Genomic DNA, 16,865 nt, shown 5'->3' with positions numbered 1-16,865 from the left:
ACCGATGGGATGGGGCGGGGTGGGGGGGGAACCGATGGGATGGGGCGGGGAGGGCAGGAGGAGAGCGATGTGGGAGGGGCCGGGGGCCACCCAGGACCTGGCCCCCCGCCGCCCACGCGCGCTCATACCCACACCCCGACCCCGTGGAAAGTAACAATCTCAGCCTCACGCCAGTGAAGCCCGTGACAGCCTCAGGGTCTCACAAACCCGGTCAGACACAAGAGTATCAAAATGTCTCTTTATTGGAAAAACGAACTGTTCCGAACACTCCAGGCCGCCGCCTCCGCAGCCCCTCCGCAGCCAATTCTTCAAGCATCCCCTGGCCCATCCAGGCCTGGTTCCCACCAGGCCTGCCTGAGGGCTGCTCCCGCCGAGTCACCGCTGCCCAGGTGCCCGCTGCCCAGGTGCCCGTCACAGAGGCTGGGAGGCAGGCTGTGATGAATTCCTAGGCCTGGGGCAAGAGAAGGCGTCCTCTGTCTCCGGAAGAGGGGGTGTGGGCCCCCCCAACTGGGAGTCTCCTCAGTCTTGGAGCCAGCATCTTTGGTCTCCCGGAGGAAGAGGACAGAAGCCAATCCTCTGGGCCCCACTGCACTCCCACTGCTGCCTCTGCCCCATCTGAAGTGCCAGCTGCCGCGCTTCCCTGGTCTCATAGCCTCAGTCCCTTTCTGCCTCATTCTGCCCTCCTTTCTTCCTTCTGCCAGTGTCCTGTTATTTTTAGCTTTGGCTCTTTAGTGCAGGATCTTCCTCTCCTGCCTTCTCCTCTAGGCCCAGCTGCCATCCTCATACACAGCCCCCAACCCCGCCCCCCCCCCATGCCCCAGACCCAGCATTTCCCATCAGGTGTGGCCGCCCAGCCCACAGCCACGTCTCTGCCTGCCACCCCATTCATACTGCTCACTCCTCAGGCCTCCTGATGTTTCTCCTAAGCCTCTCTCAGTTCCCCCCAGGCTCTTCTGGTTCTTTCTCCTCCCCCGTGACTCCTAACCCAGGTCTCCCCAAGGGTTCTCCTTGCCTCTGCCTTCCTCAGCCACCTCCTCCTACAGCAACTTCCCTTCCCATCTGCCAGGCCCTTGGCCTCCTCTTCTGGCCTCCCTGCCCCCCTTCCTTACTGTCCTTGGAGGCTCGGGGAACTGCTAGATGGATGACGGGTCCGGTCCCAGTTCGGGCTCGGGCTCAGCCTCCTGCGCCTCCTTCACCCGCTGCCGGGTCGCACCAGCCTCAGCCCGCTCCTCCTCCTCGTAGAGGTCCTTGTCCAGGCGCTCGAGATGCGCCACCTGCACCAGGGCCTCCTGGCGGTAGTCGTTCTCGTCCGTACACGGGTTGTCCAGCAGCACCAAGGCTCGCAGCTTGGGCAGGTCCCGCAGCTTGGCGAGCTCCCCCAGGTCAGCCACCATGTTGCCCCTGCCGGTGTGGTCGGGAGGGGTTCACGAGGGGACGACGGGCTTCGGAGGCCAGCTACCAGGTATGGGCCCTCAGGGGGAATCTCCCACTGGGCTCCGGTCTCTCTAGAAACATGGCCTCTGTGGATTGGCCTGCCACGCACTGCCAGATTTGCTGCAGAGTTGCTGTGTAACCCTACTCCTGTCCTGTTCTGCCCTTCAGGGAATCCCTAGGTGCCACAGTCTATTCTGTAATGGGTCATATTTATCTTTTTGGAACAGCAGAGCTAGGTCTCAGCCCTGTCTTGTAGTTGGGGAGTAGGGGGGAATCTCCTTTGTAGGGACAGATTTCTGTGTCATCACACCTAATCAAAGGTTAGAAGGTAGGACCCGAGCCAGTGGAGAAGGAAATGGGCTCTAGGGTCATGGAGATGGTGCTGTCTTGGTGCTCCCACAGGAAGGAGCCTGGAGCTAGGGACGGGTCGGGGCCTCCCAGCCTGAAGAATAAGCTTCCTCCCCTAAAGTACCTCATTGTAGGATACTGTGTATTGTTTTCATGCTCTTGCCTCACGCCTTTGTGAAATCAGGCTTAAATGTTTCAGCCTTATCTCAAGAGAGGCACTGAACCACTCCGGTGTTTCTCAGGGGCTGGACTGTCCTTGCTTGCAGGTCTTTGGCCCCAGGGGCACCTCCCAGCCACTGAGACAACCCCTCCGCCCCACACTTACTTCCAAACATCCCTGGTAAATAGCCACTGAGGAAGGTCCATTATCCCTGTCTAGACCGTTAACAGGAAAACAATACCCCCTGCACCCTACCAGACCAAGGGGGCAGAGCTAATTAGCAAGAGATGACCCAGCAGTCAAAGCAGGACTTTGGGCTTCAAGGTGCAACCACCACTCCCTACTTGGAGATTCTTTTTCCATTGCCAGCCTGGAGGATTTATCCTTGTTGACGAAGGAGGCAATTTCCTTACATCTTTGCTTAAAGATACACACATAAAATCCTCCATCCGGCAAGAGTTGCTGCAAGAAAATCGCCCCTGATCCTCAGTGCCTTTCCAACTAGAGATTTTCTTTTAAATACTCTTCTCGCCTCAAATCTGAGCACGGGGACTTCCCTGGTGGCGCAGTGGTTAAGAATCCGTCTGCCAATTCAGGGGACACGGGTTCGAGCCCTGGTCCGGGAAGATACCACACGCCGCGGAGCAACTAAGCCCGTGCGCCACAGCTACTGAGCCTGCGTCCTAGAGCTCGCGAGCCACAACTACTGAGCCCGCGTGCCACAACTACTGAAGCCAGCGTGCCTAGGGCCTGTGCTCCGCAACAAGAGAAGCCACCGCAATGAGAAGCCCGTGCACCACAATGAAGAGTAGCCCCTGCTCACCGCAACTAGAGAAAGCCCGCGCAGCAACGAAGACCCAACGCGGCCAAAAATAAATAAGTCAATAAATAAATTTATGGAAAAAAAACCCAAAAACAAATCTGAGCATGTCTTGTGTTTTATAGCAGTAGGGGGCCATCCCTTACAGGTGGGGCTCAGGAGAAGAGAGGCAGGAAACTGGAAGGGGAATTGGGGCCCAGGAGATGGAGAAGGGCAGTGAGAACTTATATGGGATGGAGCCAGACTGAGTCCCTGAGAACAGGGACCATCTCTGATTCCTTCAGATGGTTCCCAAAACACAGCACAAGGCCTGGCACATAGTACGTTCTCAATATGTGGGTTGAATGAATAGGATTCAGGGTCTCAGGCTACAGAGGTCTCAGTGCTGTAATTAGGACTGATGCAGAAGAAAGTAAGGACAGAAGGGGTGAGGATCAGGACAGAGGATGAGGTGAGAATCTGGGGTGGTCTAGAACTGGGGGGTTGGGACCAGGGAGAAACATAGGGTCAGAGGTGGCTCCTGGTCAGGGGTAGAGGCAAGGTGGGCCTGGAGGGGGTTCATACCTTAGGTTGAGGTACTGCAGTGATTTCATTTCCTTGGAGAAGCCACTCAGAGTTTCAATCTGGTTGTCTCGAAGATGCAAGGTAGTGAGATTGCTTAGGTTTTCCAAGCCTTCCACCTTCTTCAACAGGTTCTGGGCCTAGACCCCAGGATACAGTAGATAGGTTAGGAGAGGGGAGCAAGGAGAGGGAAGGAAATCAGAAAGAGATGCAGCAAAAGAGCAAATCTAAGAGGTAGAGAGGGTACAGGAGGGGAGTGGAGGTGGGTAGAGACCCATGTAGAGAGTAAAGAATCCAGAAGAAGCTGCCAACCCAGAGAAAGCTCAGCAGTAACCCCTACTGTCCATCCCAGCACAGCCACCTCTGATTAGGGAGGAGATGCTTCAACACACCGCCCGGGCCAAGAGCCTCACTGCCCCACTGAGGAGAAATGGCTTCAACACCATCCTGGAATGAGGCAGCTCAAGAGTCTAAAAGCCTAGGCACGTAAGTGGCCTCCTTAGCCTGATCTGTACCTCAGTTATGCACATGGTGCTGCTACCTGTATCAAAGCAAACTGTCTCTATATTATCCACACATTGTGTATTATCAGCCCTGCTAGGTGGTGAGCACCTTGTCTGTTTTGACTCTGAATCCACACAGCATCTGGCACCAAGCAAGCACTCAGGAAATGATACCAATTATGATGATGATGAAGTTAGTAGGTGAGTCTACTAGAACCAGGCATCCTGGCCCCCAGGACAGTGCCCCCTTCCCGGCACCAACCACCCTCTGACCCAGTGAGCTACCAGGAAGAGGTTCTTCAGCTTAGGAAGGTTGATTCCCAGGGTGCTGTTCAGCTGGTTTCCCCGAAGCTCCAGTGTGTGCAGGCTGATCAGCTTTTGGGGGTCCAGACCTGTCACCATGTGGATGTGGTTCCCTGAAAAGGAGGGTGTCAGGAGTTCAAAGGGCCACGTCAAATGTTCAGCAGTAGAGCCTGAATTTGGGGAGCCTCTGCATCATCTTCTCTAATGCCAGGTGATACGAGGAGGGACAGCTCCAGACTTAACAGCTGCGGAGCCCTGGATGGTGGTCTGGCAGTCCAAGGGCCCGATGGATGTGCCCACCTAAGTCTTTGAGGAGTGAATGAGGGGTGCCCAGCAATCTTTACGGCTAACTCCCTCTCCTCCTTCAAGTCTTTGCTCAAATGTCAACTTCCCAATGACACTTGTCCTAACCAACCTGTTTGAAATCGCCACCCCTGCTCCCCCCTTTTCCTTTACCCTGATTTTTTCCATAGCACTTATCTCCTTTTAACATGCTTTATAAATTTACTTATTTTTTTTAATTTTTATTTATTTATTTTTGGCCGTGTCGGGTCTTTTGTTACTGCGCACAGGCTTTCTCTAGTTGCGGTGTGCGGGCTTCTCACTGCGGTGGCTTCTCTTGTTGCGGAACACAGGCTCTAGGCGCACAGGCATCAGTAGTTGTGGCGCACGGGCTCAGTAGTTGTGGCTCGTGGGCTTAGTTGCTCTGCAGCATGTGGGATCTTCCTGGACCAGGGCTCGAACCCGCGTCCCCTGCATTGGCAGGAGGTTTCTTAACCACTGCGCCACCAGGGAAGTCCCTAAATTTACTTATTTATTGTGATCATTGGGACTTCCCTGGTGGTCCTGTGGCTAAGACTCCATGCTTCCACTGCAGGGGATATGGGTTTGATCCCTGCTTGGGGAACTAAGTAAGATCCCGCATGCCACGCAGTGCGGCCAAAAAATAAAAATAAAATACTGATCACTGATCATTGCCTGCCTCCCCTGACTACAATGTAAGCTACAGGAGAATAGGGATTTTCTTTGTTTTGTTCACTGCTACATCTCCAGCACACAGAACTGTCATCGTGAGCCATCATGAGTGTCTGAATGAGTGAATGAATGAATGCAGATTGCTGTGTGGCACAGCCAAGGACCACACTGCCCACTTCTGTTGGCCCCAGGCGAGGAAGGAATCTTGTGAGGCCCATCCTAAGGCCCCACCTTTGAGATCTAGGCTGGCCAGACGAGGATGAGAGATGCCCTCAGTGTCGGTGATCTGGTTATAGGCAAAGCTGGCGATCTGCAGGTAGGGCAGTTCGTTCAACCCGGCACTCCGCAGCCGGTTGCCATCAGCCTTGAGCCAGAGCAGGTGGGTGAGGTAATTGAGTGGGGACAAGTCTGTCAAGTGGTTTTCGGAAACATCCACGTAGCGCAGATGGATGTAGGAACGCAGCAAGTAGATGTCTGTCAGCTCCCTAGGAGACGGTAAAGGCCAGGGTCAGGATTAAGAATCCAGCAAGGACTGTCAGAGGTACTAAAGCAGAGGGCAGTATGAAGATGTCTTAGAGTGGAGAGAAGAGTGGCTGACAGAAGGGAGGGCTGGGGAGGGGGAAGAGAAGGTAGGTGGGTTCTCAAGGGTGGGCAGGGACCTTGTGTCTGTGAAGGGCCGAGAAGCGACACTCTGAAAGACAAGTGAGGGAGTCCAACAGGAATCCCCACCCCCATCCCATACCCTCACAGCCTCCAATTGCCCAGGCCAGCTCTGACACAGGGAGTCACAGCGTCCTGAAAAGTAAGACTCTATCCTTCCCTCCTCGCTGGTCCAGGATGCCAGAGATCCAAACTCAGCCGAAACACCCAGGATGGAGGCTGAGAAAGGACGCTGGGTCCCACACCCTCAGACCTCTTCTGGTCCCCCATGAACACACCTGTCTTTAACCTCCAGCTTGACGTAAGCATGGGCCAGTCCACTACCCGTCTTGCAGAGCGCAGAAAGTCCTTCCTTCATCATGTCTTCTGTGAGGGGCGTGGACATCCACTGCAGGAGGAAGCGGACTCAGGCATCCCTTTAACCCCAGCCCTTAATCCCGGCCCCCTGTTTCCAAGCTCTCACTCCCTCAGAGTCTTCTCCCTCTTTCCTGTAGTCCTCCCACTCCTCTGTCTCCTTCTCGTCGTCGTCTTCCCTTTCCAGACCATCCAGGTCTGGCTCAAAGTCTTCCAGATCATCTTCATCTGACATTTTTCTTCCCTGCTGAAGGCTCTGGAGTCAGATCCAGCTAGGTCCCGGCCCTGAGAAAGAAGGTCTCCTCAGCGTCTGTCAACGCTCCCTCCCTCACCTCCATGAATGGGTACCCCTCCCATCACCCTATCACCCCAGACCTCCTGCCAGCGATGCTTCTTTCCTCATCCCTGTGAACATCTCATTTTGACTCCCAACCTCCACTTCATACTTCCCACCAAGGACTCCTCTCACTTGGATGCCTTCCCAGACCCCCAAGACATTTCCTGCCCTTCTCAGGGGCTCCAACTCCTCCAGCAGCTCGGTGTCCAGCTTCCTGGACTTCCCTCTCCTTAGTTCTTCCCACTTCTGCCTTAAGCCACGTTCTCCTCCAAACCTCCCTACCGCCCACTCCCATCCCCTTCCATCTCTACAACCCCTGCTCTACTCCTTTCTTCTAACTCTCCCACGCCGCGTAGACCCATTTCCCTGTCCCCTCTGGGACACCAGCCTGACGCGCGGCCTCCAACCCTCCCACTCAATCAATCCTCCTTTGCAAAGGGGCGCAGACCCTGGTTCTGCTCAACTAGAAGCTGTACTGGAGAGGTCTTGGCCCCGAGAGGGAAGGACTGTTTTGGTAGAGGGCAAGGGAGAAGGAGTTGTGTACTGCTGTTGTGGCAACGGGGGGGGGGGGGGGGGGCCGGGCACTCGCCTTCCGCAGCTGGCAGCCGTTGAGAGAAGAGTTGCGAATAACCGAACTGAAAATCCGCCGCGAAGCAAGTGGACCGGTTGTTGCCTGGTTACGAGCCGAATTTCCCAGTCCTAGGAACCCGGATGAGGGGCGGTAATTGGCCCGGGGCTAAAAAAGCCAGTGGGCGTGGCTTATTAGAGCTGAGGGGCGGGACAGGGGCGGGGCTAGCCATTGCATCATGCGAGACCTTAAAGGAACCGGACAACCTCAATGCAGAAGTACTGTGAATTCAAAAGAAACTCATTCCCTGAAACAAAAGGTGGGGAAGAAGGGCAAGAAATACCAAGTGGTGGGTGGCACAGTGGTTAAGAATCCACCTGCCAATGCTAGGGGGCACGGGTTCGAGAGCCCTGGTCCGGGAAAATCCTAAGTGCCGAGGAGCAACTAAGCCCGTGCGCCACAACTACTGAGCCTGCGCTCTAGAGCCTGAGAGCCACAACTACTGAAGCCTGCGCGCCTAGAGCCTGTGCTCCCAACAAGAGAAGCCACTGCAATGAGAATGGTCTGATGGCAGATGTGTTGAGCTGAAAATCGGGAAAAACTACCTCCTGCCCTGTCCGGCTTGGCTAATATAGTTCACAGACAAATCTGTTCACTTGGTATCATGGGGTTTTAAAGTCAGAGAGAGCAGGTTCCAAACCCACTCCACCACTTAATAGCTGCTGTGTTCCTCAGCAGGTTATATCGTTTTACTGAGGTTTCATTCTCACATTTTTTAAAATATATATATATATATTTTTTTTAAATAAATTTATTTATTTATTTTGGGCTGTGTTGGGTCTTCGTTTTTTGTGCGAGGGCTTTCTCTAGTTGCGGCGAGCGGGGGCCACTCTTTATCGCGGTGCGCGGGCCTTTCACTGTCGCGGCCTCTCTTGTTGCAGAGCACAGGCTCCAGACGCGCAGGCTCAGTAGTGGTGGCTCACGGGCTTAGTTGCTCCGCGGGATGTGGGATGTTCCCAGACCAGGGCTCGAACCCGTGTCCCCTGCATTGGCAGGCAGATTCTCAACCACTGCGCCACCAGGGAAGCCCCATTCTCACATTTTTGAAATGGGGATAAACATGTCCACCTCAAAAGACTGCTGGACAGTTAAAAGAGTGTGAGTTACTGCCTTCACTTAGTTGACCCTCATAAACACCTCCCACCCACCCCTTGCCTGTTTCCTCAGTCCTGGGGTTGTTGTGAGGAATAAAAAAGAGTAAATAGGGGACTTCCCTGGTGGCGCAGTGGTTGAAGGGCTAGAAGTGCTTTGCAAAGGAGTTATCACATTGCTGGAGTGTGGAAAAGGCGAACATCCAGGTGGTTTGATGTAGTCGGAGAGAAAGGATGTGACTTTCTTCCTTGGCACAGAGGAAAGGGAGGTATCAGTTAGCATGCTTTTGTTAAGCACTTACTCTCTGCCAGGCTGGACTGGCTGGGCACTCAAGGACAGTAAAACACAGGCCCTGTCTTCAGGGCGCTTGCAGTCCAGGGATAGGGTTAGTGGACAAGTAATTCAATATAATGAGAAATATGTTATAATAATGAAACCCAGCACTTACAGGGCTTTTACGAATTGCCAGGGGATAATTTTATAATACACATGTGCACATAATATCACATATTCAGGGCAGAGATTCTAGACAGAGGAGGTGCCGGTGTTAAGTCCTGGAGGAGAAAGAGCTCAGTGTCAGCGGAAGGAAGGCAGGGGTTCTGCTGGCTGGAACGGAGGTTCACTCAAGGGCATGAGGGAGGAGCAACAGACGGTTGGACTTTATCCCAAAAGCTGTAAGGAGCCGCTGGAGGTTTTATTTTGTTTTGTTGACAAGGACTGAATTGATGCCATGTAATGAGAGCTAGAAACTCCCCGTCCTTCTCAGTGACATCCTTCCCCCAGTGCCTGGTCTAGAGAACATCTCCTTCGATTACAAAAGTACTATTTAATTAAAATAAAAATGCAAATAATAGAGACGTGTATATAGAGGAACATAAAAGTCCATGATCTCCCTCAGCACCACTCTCATTAATATATAGATTTTTAAAAGACAAAAATGGTATCAATCATACATACATCTGGATTATTTTCGTTTAACAATATGTCTTAGAAATCTTTCATATTACTAAACATTTATCTACCACTTTGTTTTATAGTTTTCTAAGTCTTCCATTATATAGCTATATGGTAATTTTTTAACTGTTTTCTGTTGAGGTGTATTAACTTTAAAGAAAATTATCAACATTATAAACAATCCTGCAATAGAAATCCTCATAGATATATCTTTGCTCTTCGGTGTGAGTAATCTGTAACAGTATTTCTCAAATTTTAATGTGCATAGGAATTGCCTGAGGAGCTCATTAAAATGTAGATTCCGACCTCTCAAAGTGATACCAATTCTGCTGGTCCGCGGACCGCATTTTGAGTAACATGGCTCTGTGGAATACATTCTTAGGAGGTGCAGTTTCTGGTTCAAAGTGTATGTACTTAACTTTACCAATCTTAATAGATTGAAAAATAGATATGTCGATATTATTTTTTTCAGGGAGGTTAGCTTATTATGGCATTTTTAAAGTTATAATTAACATGCAATATTATATTAGTTTCAGGTATACAACATAGTGATTTGATGTTTTTATACATTATGAAATGCTCACCCCAATAAGACAAGTTACCATCTGTCACCATACAAAGTTGTACAATACTGACTATATTCCCTATGTGTACATTATATCCTCATGATTTATTTTATAGCTGGAAGTTTGTACCTCTCAATCCCCTTCATCTGTTTTATCCATCCCTCCATCCCCTGCCCCTCTGGTAACCACCAGTTTTTTCTCTGTATCTATGAGTCAGCTTCTGTCTTGTTTGTTCATTTGTTTTGGTTTTTAGATTCCACATATAAGTGAAATCATGCAGTATTGTTTTTCTCTGTCTGACTTATTTTACTTAGCGTAATATCCTCCAAGTCCATTCATGTTGGCGCAAATGGAAGATTTCATTCTTTTTTATGGCCAAGTAATATTCCACCACCCACACCCCCACACCCCCCCCCCCACACACACACACACACACATCTTCTTTATCCATTCATTTATGGATGGACACTTAGGTTACTTCCATATCTAGCTATTGTAAATAGTGCTGCAATGAACACAGGGGTGCACATATCGTTTGAATTAGTACTTTTGTTTTCTTCAGATAAATACCTAGAAGTGGAATTGCTGAATCATATGGTAGTTCTATTTTTAATTTTTTGAGGAACCTCCATACTGTTTTCCATAGTGGCTGCACCAATTTACATTCCCCCCAACAGTGTGTGAGGATTCCCTTTTCTCCACATCCTCACCAACGTTTGTTTTTCTTGTCTTTTTAATAATAGCCGTTATCAAATAACCATAAAATTATTTTAATTTGCATTTTTGATTGTGGGTGAGATTTTTTTTATATGTCTATGTATTTGTATTTATTTTACAAAATGCCTTTTCATGTCCTTTTTCATGTTCCTGCTAAGTCATTAATTTTAAAAATTGATTTGTAGGAGCTTTATATGATCTGAATATTAACTGCGGTGGAAACTGCCAGTTTCTTACCTGATATTCATTCTTCCCGTCTTTCTTACTAACAGAACTGTTTTTAAACAACTTATGTAAATGAAGTTATACAACATGTGGTCCTTTGCGTCTGGCTTCTTTCACTTAGCATTATGTTTTCAAAGCTCATCTGTTTTGTAGCATGTATCAGTACTTCATCCGTCTTAATTGCTGAACAGTATTCCATTGTATGGTCTATACCACATTTTATTTTATTTCTTCATTCATCACTTGAGAGACATTTGGTTCTTTCCATTTTTTGGCTATTATGAATAATGCTACTATGAACACTCATGTACAAATTTTTGTGTGGCCGAATATTTCCATTTCCCTCGGTTATATACCCAAATAGTATCAATTAAAAAATAATAATACTTTTACTATCAAGATATTGAATTCTATACAGTAATGAATGGATTCCAAAGGAGGACATGATTCTTTGCCATGTGATTTCATTCTAAAATATTTACAGTTTCAACATATTCATTTATTCAACTATGAATATTGAGTGCTTACTAGGTACCAGGCATTTTGCTAGGAGCCTGAAATAAAATTTTACAAATAGAACCAGACCTCATATATTTCAACTAGTTTATTGGCAATTTCTTTCTTACAAGTGGAATTGTAAGTGGATCATATGGTAACTCTATATTTATCCTTTGAGGAACTGCCAAACTGTTTTCCAAAGTGGCTGCCCCACATTACATTTCTACCAGCAGTGTTTGAGGGTTCTAATTTCTCCGTATCCTGGCCAACATTTGCTATTACCTGTTTTTGATTATAGCTGTCCTAGTGGATATGAAGTGGTATTTCATTGTGGTTTTGATTTGCATTTCCCTGATGGCTAAAGATGTTAAGCATCTTTTTTGTTTTCATTGGCCATTTGTATATCTTCTTTGAGGAACTGTATGTTTAAACTCTTTGCTTATTTTTTAATTGGATTTTCTTGTCTTCTCATTCTTGAGATAACAGAACTTTTATATTATTGGGGCAACACTGTGCCCAGCTTAAAAATATATATATATTTCTCAACCTCCATTCATTGCTGATAGGTCAGTGACCTATTAGTGAAAGTCATTGGGTGAAACTTCTAGAATGTCCCTTTTTCCTCCCCCCCTTTCTCTTACTTCCTCTGTAAAGTAGAAATGTGATGGCAGGAGTTCCAGCAACCACATGGGGCTGTGAGATGACCCAGAGAATATGAGCCATATGCTACGATGCCAGAACAAAAGTAGAAAGCAGCTTACGATACAGAAAATATCATGAAGCTATCACATCAGCACTGAACTGCCTGTCTCCAGACTTATTTTATATAAAAGAGAAAAACTGGTTAAGCCACTGGGTTTGGGGGATCTATGCTGTAGCCAAATGCAATTCTCAGTTGATTATAACAAATTATCTCAAAACTTAGTAGCTTAAAACATTTATTATCTCAGGTTCTGTGAATCAGGAATCTAAAAGTATCTTAGCTTGGGCTACAGTTATCTGATGGATTGACTGGGCCTGGAGATGGTTCAGTGACAGGGCTGTTAGCAGAACTGTTCCTTGCCATATGGGCTTCTCCACAGGACTGCCTGAGTATCCTCACAATTAGGCAGCTGGCTTCCCCCAGGAGAGAAGGAGACCAAGGTGGAAGCCACTGTGCCTTTTATGACTTAGTCTCCAAAGTCACACAGATCACTTCCACTTTATTCTATTTTTAGCAGCTAGTCACTAAGTGCAGCCCACACTTAAGTAGAGGGAAAATAGACTCCACCTCTTGAAGAGAAGAGTATCAAAGAATTGGTGGGCGTGGGTTTTTTCCGTTGTTTGTTTTGTTTTGTTTTGTTTGTTTTGTTGTGTTTGTTTTTTTGGCCGCACCAAGCGCAGCCTGCGGAAACTTAGTTGCCTGACCAGGGATCAAACCCAGGCCCCTGGCAGTGGAAACGTGGAGTCCTAACCACTGGACCTCCAGGGAATTCCTGGTGGGCATGTTTTAAAACCACCACACATACACATTAACTTTTTGTCTTTTATAAATACTGAAAATGTTTTCCTAGTTTGTCTTTTCACTTTGTTTATAGTGTCACCTTAAAGAAATGATTAATCCCATCCTTACCCACTGATTTGAAATGCCATTTCATATATATATATATATATATATATATATATATATATATATATATAACCCTGGACTATTATTTTCCATTGACCTATGTATAATATATATAGCTATTTCTGCTCTAGTACCACACTGTCATAACTATTGATTTTTCTATGTATATAATTTATCCTGCTATCTTATTAGTTCTAGTAATAGAATAGTCTATCTATTGGATAGAGAAGTAGAGGAATTCAATAAATTTTAAGATGCTAAATTCTTAAAATAGAAAATGCAGAATAACTACATATATATGAATATATATATATATATATAGATGCATAACGATTCATTGAAGGTGGAAGAATCTGGGGTAAGGAGGGGGCGTGGAGAGGAAAGTTCAACAGGACTCAGCAACTGGATGGACATAGCATATGGAGAAGAGGAATATATCCAAGGTTTGCCTGAATCTAGTGTTCCTGGGGAAATAGTACTGGCAAGGAAAGGAACAGAAAGGTTTGATCTTGGAGCTTTGGCAGATGATCGATTTCTTTGGGACTCACTGAGGTTGAAATGGTAGTGGGACATCCACGTGGAGATGCCATTAGACCACTGGAAACAGGGAGCTAGAGCTGAGCTTCCAGGTTGGCTGGTCCTTCCCCTCCGCTATGTCCTCGAGGACTGCAGTCCGCCGTACTGTACTGCCTTCCCCTATGGCTGAGTCTTCCCGTTGTCATGTGATGGATGCAGAGAGCAATCTGTGACCCAGGTGAAACCATTCACATTCAGCCAGAGAGAGTTTCTTCCTGCTGCTTTCTCATAATGATCTCGGAGGGACAGCAGTCAGCGACCCTGAAGAGAGATCTTAGTTCCCAGCCCGGGAATTGAACCTGCGTAGCCTGGATGAAACCCAGGAATCCTAACCACTAGACCACTAGGGGCTAGAGGCTAGAAGCAAAGTGGCCCCTGCTCGTTCCCCCATTGAAAGCACGAATGTTCCAAGGAGGCAAAAACTGTAAAAACAGGTACAAAATTTATTATTAGAGACATAGCACAATGTATGGGAGGAGTTTGTTTATTTAAGTCAGAAGCTAGGCAGAAATACACACCCAGAGAGGAGTGTGGGCGTCCTGAATGAGGAGTACCGTAAAGAGGTGATTTAAATCACTTATATAGGACAGTCCTTCCCGGTCTTTGTTTACATTGGGCCAATTATCTCGTCTCTTTTTTCACACCTGACTGGTCCCAGGACCCTCCCCAACATACATGCGCCCCCAACATGCATGTGCAACTTTTTGCTAAGATGGATGCCACCGCAGAGGCCTGTGGGTGAATGTCCACACTTATTACGGGGTGGGGGCCCCCTCCCTTTTTGACCCCCCAAGGAGCCTTCCTGCGCATGTGCAGACCGGGAAGTCTTCCTTGACCTCAGGAGTGGGCCCTTTATCTCTTTACTTTAGCAGAGCTGAGCTTCTGCCACTAGCTCTGTCCTTGGAGTGTCTGGGTGAAAACAAAGCTTCAGTTTTACTCCACTTGACAAACCCCAGCTGTCCAGCCCAGGGGCCCATCTATCTCCTACCTCAGGCAGAGCAAAGAACCTTCTTTTCCAGCATATCCCACTACCCTTGGATTTAGTTTAATGTGAAATAATAAATGAGATGATCCTCATGAGATGTCCTTTAATACCATTTGGTCAGAATTTCTGTGACTCAGTGGAAAGCATCTCGATATACCTGTCCTTGCAAAATCAGTGATAGATACTCAGAAGACTTTTTTTTTTTTTGGCTTCGCCGTGCAGCTTGTGGGATCTTAGTTCCCAGACCAGGGATCGAACCTGGGCCCTTGGCAGTAAAACCACTGAGTCCTAACCACTGGACCGCCAGGGAACTTCCTAGGAAGACTTTCTTTGTATCTCTATCAGCCATAATTTGCAGCACTTCAACAAAAGTGGTGTGTGTGCGTGTGTGTGTGCGCGCATTTTTCACATTCAAATTATACTCTAAAAACTAAATAACATCTGTAGCAGTGATATGCAGGTAAATGTTTAACAGCAGGCTCTCCAGAGAGAACAAAAGGCCCTCCTTTTTAGCATATACTAATTTCTCTGGTGTAAATTCCCACCATGGCTGATTGCAAGCTGGCAACTCACAATGTCATGTTTCCACCATACAGATACAATAGAGATAAATATTGGGTTGGCCAGAAAACCCCGAATGAATTTTTGGCCAACCCAATAATTTCAATTTTGTTAAGGGCTGAATTGTGTACCCCCAAGTTCATAAGTTGAAGCCCTAACCCCCAGTACCTCAGAATGTAACTGTATTGGGGATAGGGCCTTAAAAGAAATGATTAAGTTAAAATGAGGCCACTAGCGTGGGCCCAAATCCAATCCGACTGTTGTCAGTATAAGAAGAGGAAATTTAGGAATTCCCTGGAGGTCCAGTGGTTGGAACTCCACGCTTTCACTGCTAAGGGTCCGGGTTCAGTCCCTGGTTGAGGAGCTAAGATCCTGCGGGCCGAGAGGCATGGTCCAAAAAAAAAAAGAAGAGGAAATTTGGACACAGAGGGGCACGCACACAGATAAAAATATGGTGTGAGGGCACAGAGGACGGCAGCCAGCTTCAAGCGAAAGACAGAGGCCTCTGTCAAAACCAAACCTGTTGACACCTTGCTCTTGGATTGCCTCCAGAACTGTGAGAAAATAAATTTCTGTTGCTTAAACTACTTTAGCATTTTTGTTATGGCAGTCCTAGCAAACTAATACAAAAAGGTAGTAAAATAATTAGAAAGTGATGAGTTTTGAGTACTTTTTAACTTTTGTTTTTAATATAATTTATTTAAATTATATTTGTACAATTTTATTTTATTTATTTTTTCCTTTTTACAATTTTATTTTTTTAATTTATTTTATTATTTTTTAAAAATTTATTTATTTATTTTTGGCTGCATTGGGTCTCCGTTGCTGCGCGCGGGCTTCCTCTAGTTGCGGCAAGCGGGGGCTACTCTTCGTTGCAGTGCGCCGGCTTCTCATTGCGGTGGCTTCTCTTGTTGCAGGGCACAAGGTCTAGGCGCACGGGCTTCAGTAGTTGTGGCACGAGGGCTCAGTCATTGTGAGGCATGGGCTTAGTTGCTCCGCGGCATGTGGGATCTTCCCAGACCAGGGATGGAACCCGTGTCCCCTGCATTAGCAGTCGGATTCTTAACCACTGTGCCACCAGGGAAGTCCCCGATTTTATTTTTTTTAAATGGCTGCATTTAATAACCGGCTCACAGAATTCATGAAAAATTAATAATCAGCTCTCCCAAGCCTGTTCAAGCCAGCTCCAGCTCATTGCATATTTCAATGAGTCTCAAATTTCTATTTCTAACCAAGAACCCTTTTCTCAGTCCAAGGCTTATATAGTTAACCTCCTACTTCTCAATTTATATAACTGAGATCTCAAAATTAAAACATACAAACAAATTCTGTATCTTTTCCTCTAACTCTGCTTTTCTTCAGTGCTCCCCATATCACCATTCAGATGTTCAAACCAGAAACCTTGCGTCAGCCTTGCCGTTTTTTTTCTCTCTCAGTGACATTTTTCCCCAATGGCTCCCATTGAATCTATCACCAGCGTGATCCATCCCACCTCCAAATATATCTTGGCGACTAAAAAACATATTCACAACCTAGAAGTTGAGAGTTATGTTTTATTCAGTGGACATACTAAGGACTTCAATCCCAGGAGGCAGCATCTCAAGTAACCCTGAGAAAACTGGTCTGAGGAGGCGAAGTGGGAACTAGGACATACAGGGGTTTTTCAACAAAGGGCAAGTAGTAGTGACAGGGATAGAATAGGATAGTTATACAGGTAGCTGTAGAAGTCCCAGTAGGGGACTATAGATAGAGAGGGAAACCTAGGAAACTTTGCGAGACCACTGTAAGTTAATGATCCCTCAAGAAAGCTATTGGAACATCGTGGAACGAAGCAGGCTTACTTAACTATAAAGCCGTAAACAAAAGCATGAGATATGCCCCAGGCCATTAGGTGGAAGAAAAATGTCACCACCCTTCTACTGATTTGAATAAACGCTATGATAATCCTAGTTTGACCTCATAGGGTCAGACACTCTCCGGCCTGATACGAAGGAGGAAC

At 47.2% G+C, this 16,865-nt stretch overlaps 1 protein-coding gene across 1 annotated transcript; it reads right to left on the bottom strand.

Moving 5' to 3' along the window:
- Positions 1-224: 224 nt before the first annotated feature.
- On the bottom strand, positions 225-7,175 carry LRRC23 (leucine rich repeat containing 23). The gene is made up of 8 exons (XM_068560679.1): positions 7,045-7,175; positions 6,228-6,403; positions 6,043-6,152; positions 5,336-5,589; positions 4,112-4,242; positions 3,327-3,463; positions 1,110-1,401; positions 225-451 (listed from the first exon to the last, which is right to left on the bottom strand). Exons 2-7 carry the CDS (start codon positions 6,351-6,353, stop codon positions 1,134-1,136), a joined length of 1,026 nt encoding a protein of 341 aa, XP_068416780.1. The 5' UTR covers positions 6,354-6,403; positions 7,045-7,175; the 3' UTR covers positions 225-451; positions 1,110-1,133.
- Between the last annotated feature and the right edge of the window lie 9,690 nt (positions 7,176-16,865).

Source organism: Eschrichtius robustus, chromosome 13 (assembly GCF_028021215.1).
Source record: "Eschrichtius robustus isolate mEscRob2 chromosome 13, mEscRob2.pri, whole genome shotgun sequence".
In the NCBI taxonomy this organism is placed as follows: Eukaryota; Metazoa; Chordata; class Mammalia; order Artiodactyla; family Eschrichtiidae; genus Eschrichtius; species Eschrichtius robustus.
This window is presented reverse-complemented; position numbering and strand designations above follow the sequence as displayed.

Bases quoted from the DNA above. Each gene is read 5' to 3' on its own strand.
- LRRC23 (XM_068560679.1), bottom strand. From the start codon at position 6,353: ATGTCAGATGAAGATGATCTGGAAGACTTTGAGCCAGACCTGGATGGT. The intron at 6,153-6,227 runs GTGAGAGCTTGG...TTCCTCCTGCAG, and splicing joins AGGGAGAAGACTCTGAGGGA to TGGATGTCCACGCCCCTCAC. The intron at 5,590-6,042 runs GTGTGTTCATGG...ACCGTCTCCTAG, and splicing joins AAGCTGGAGGTTAAAGACAG to GGAGCTGACAGACATCTACT.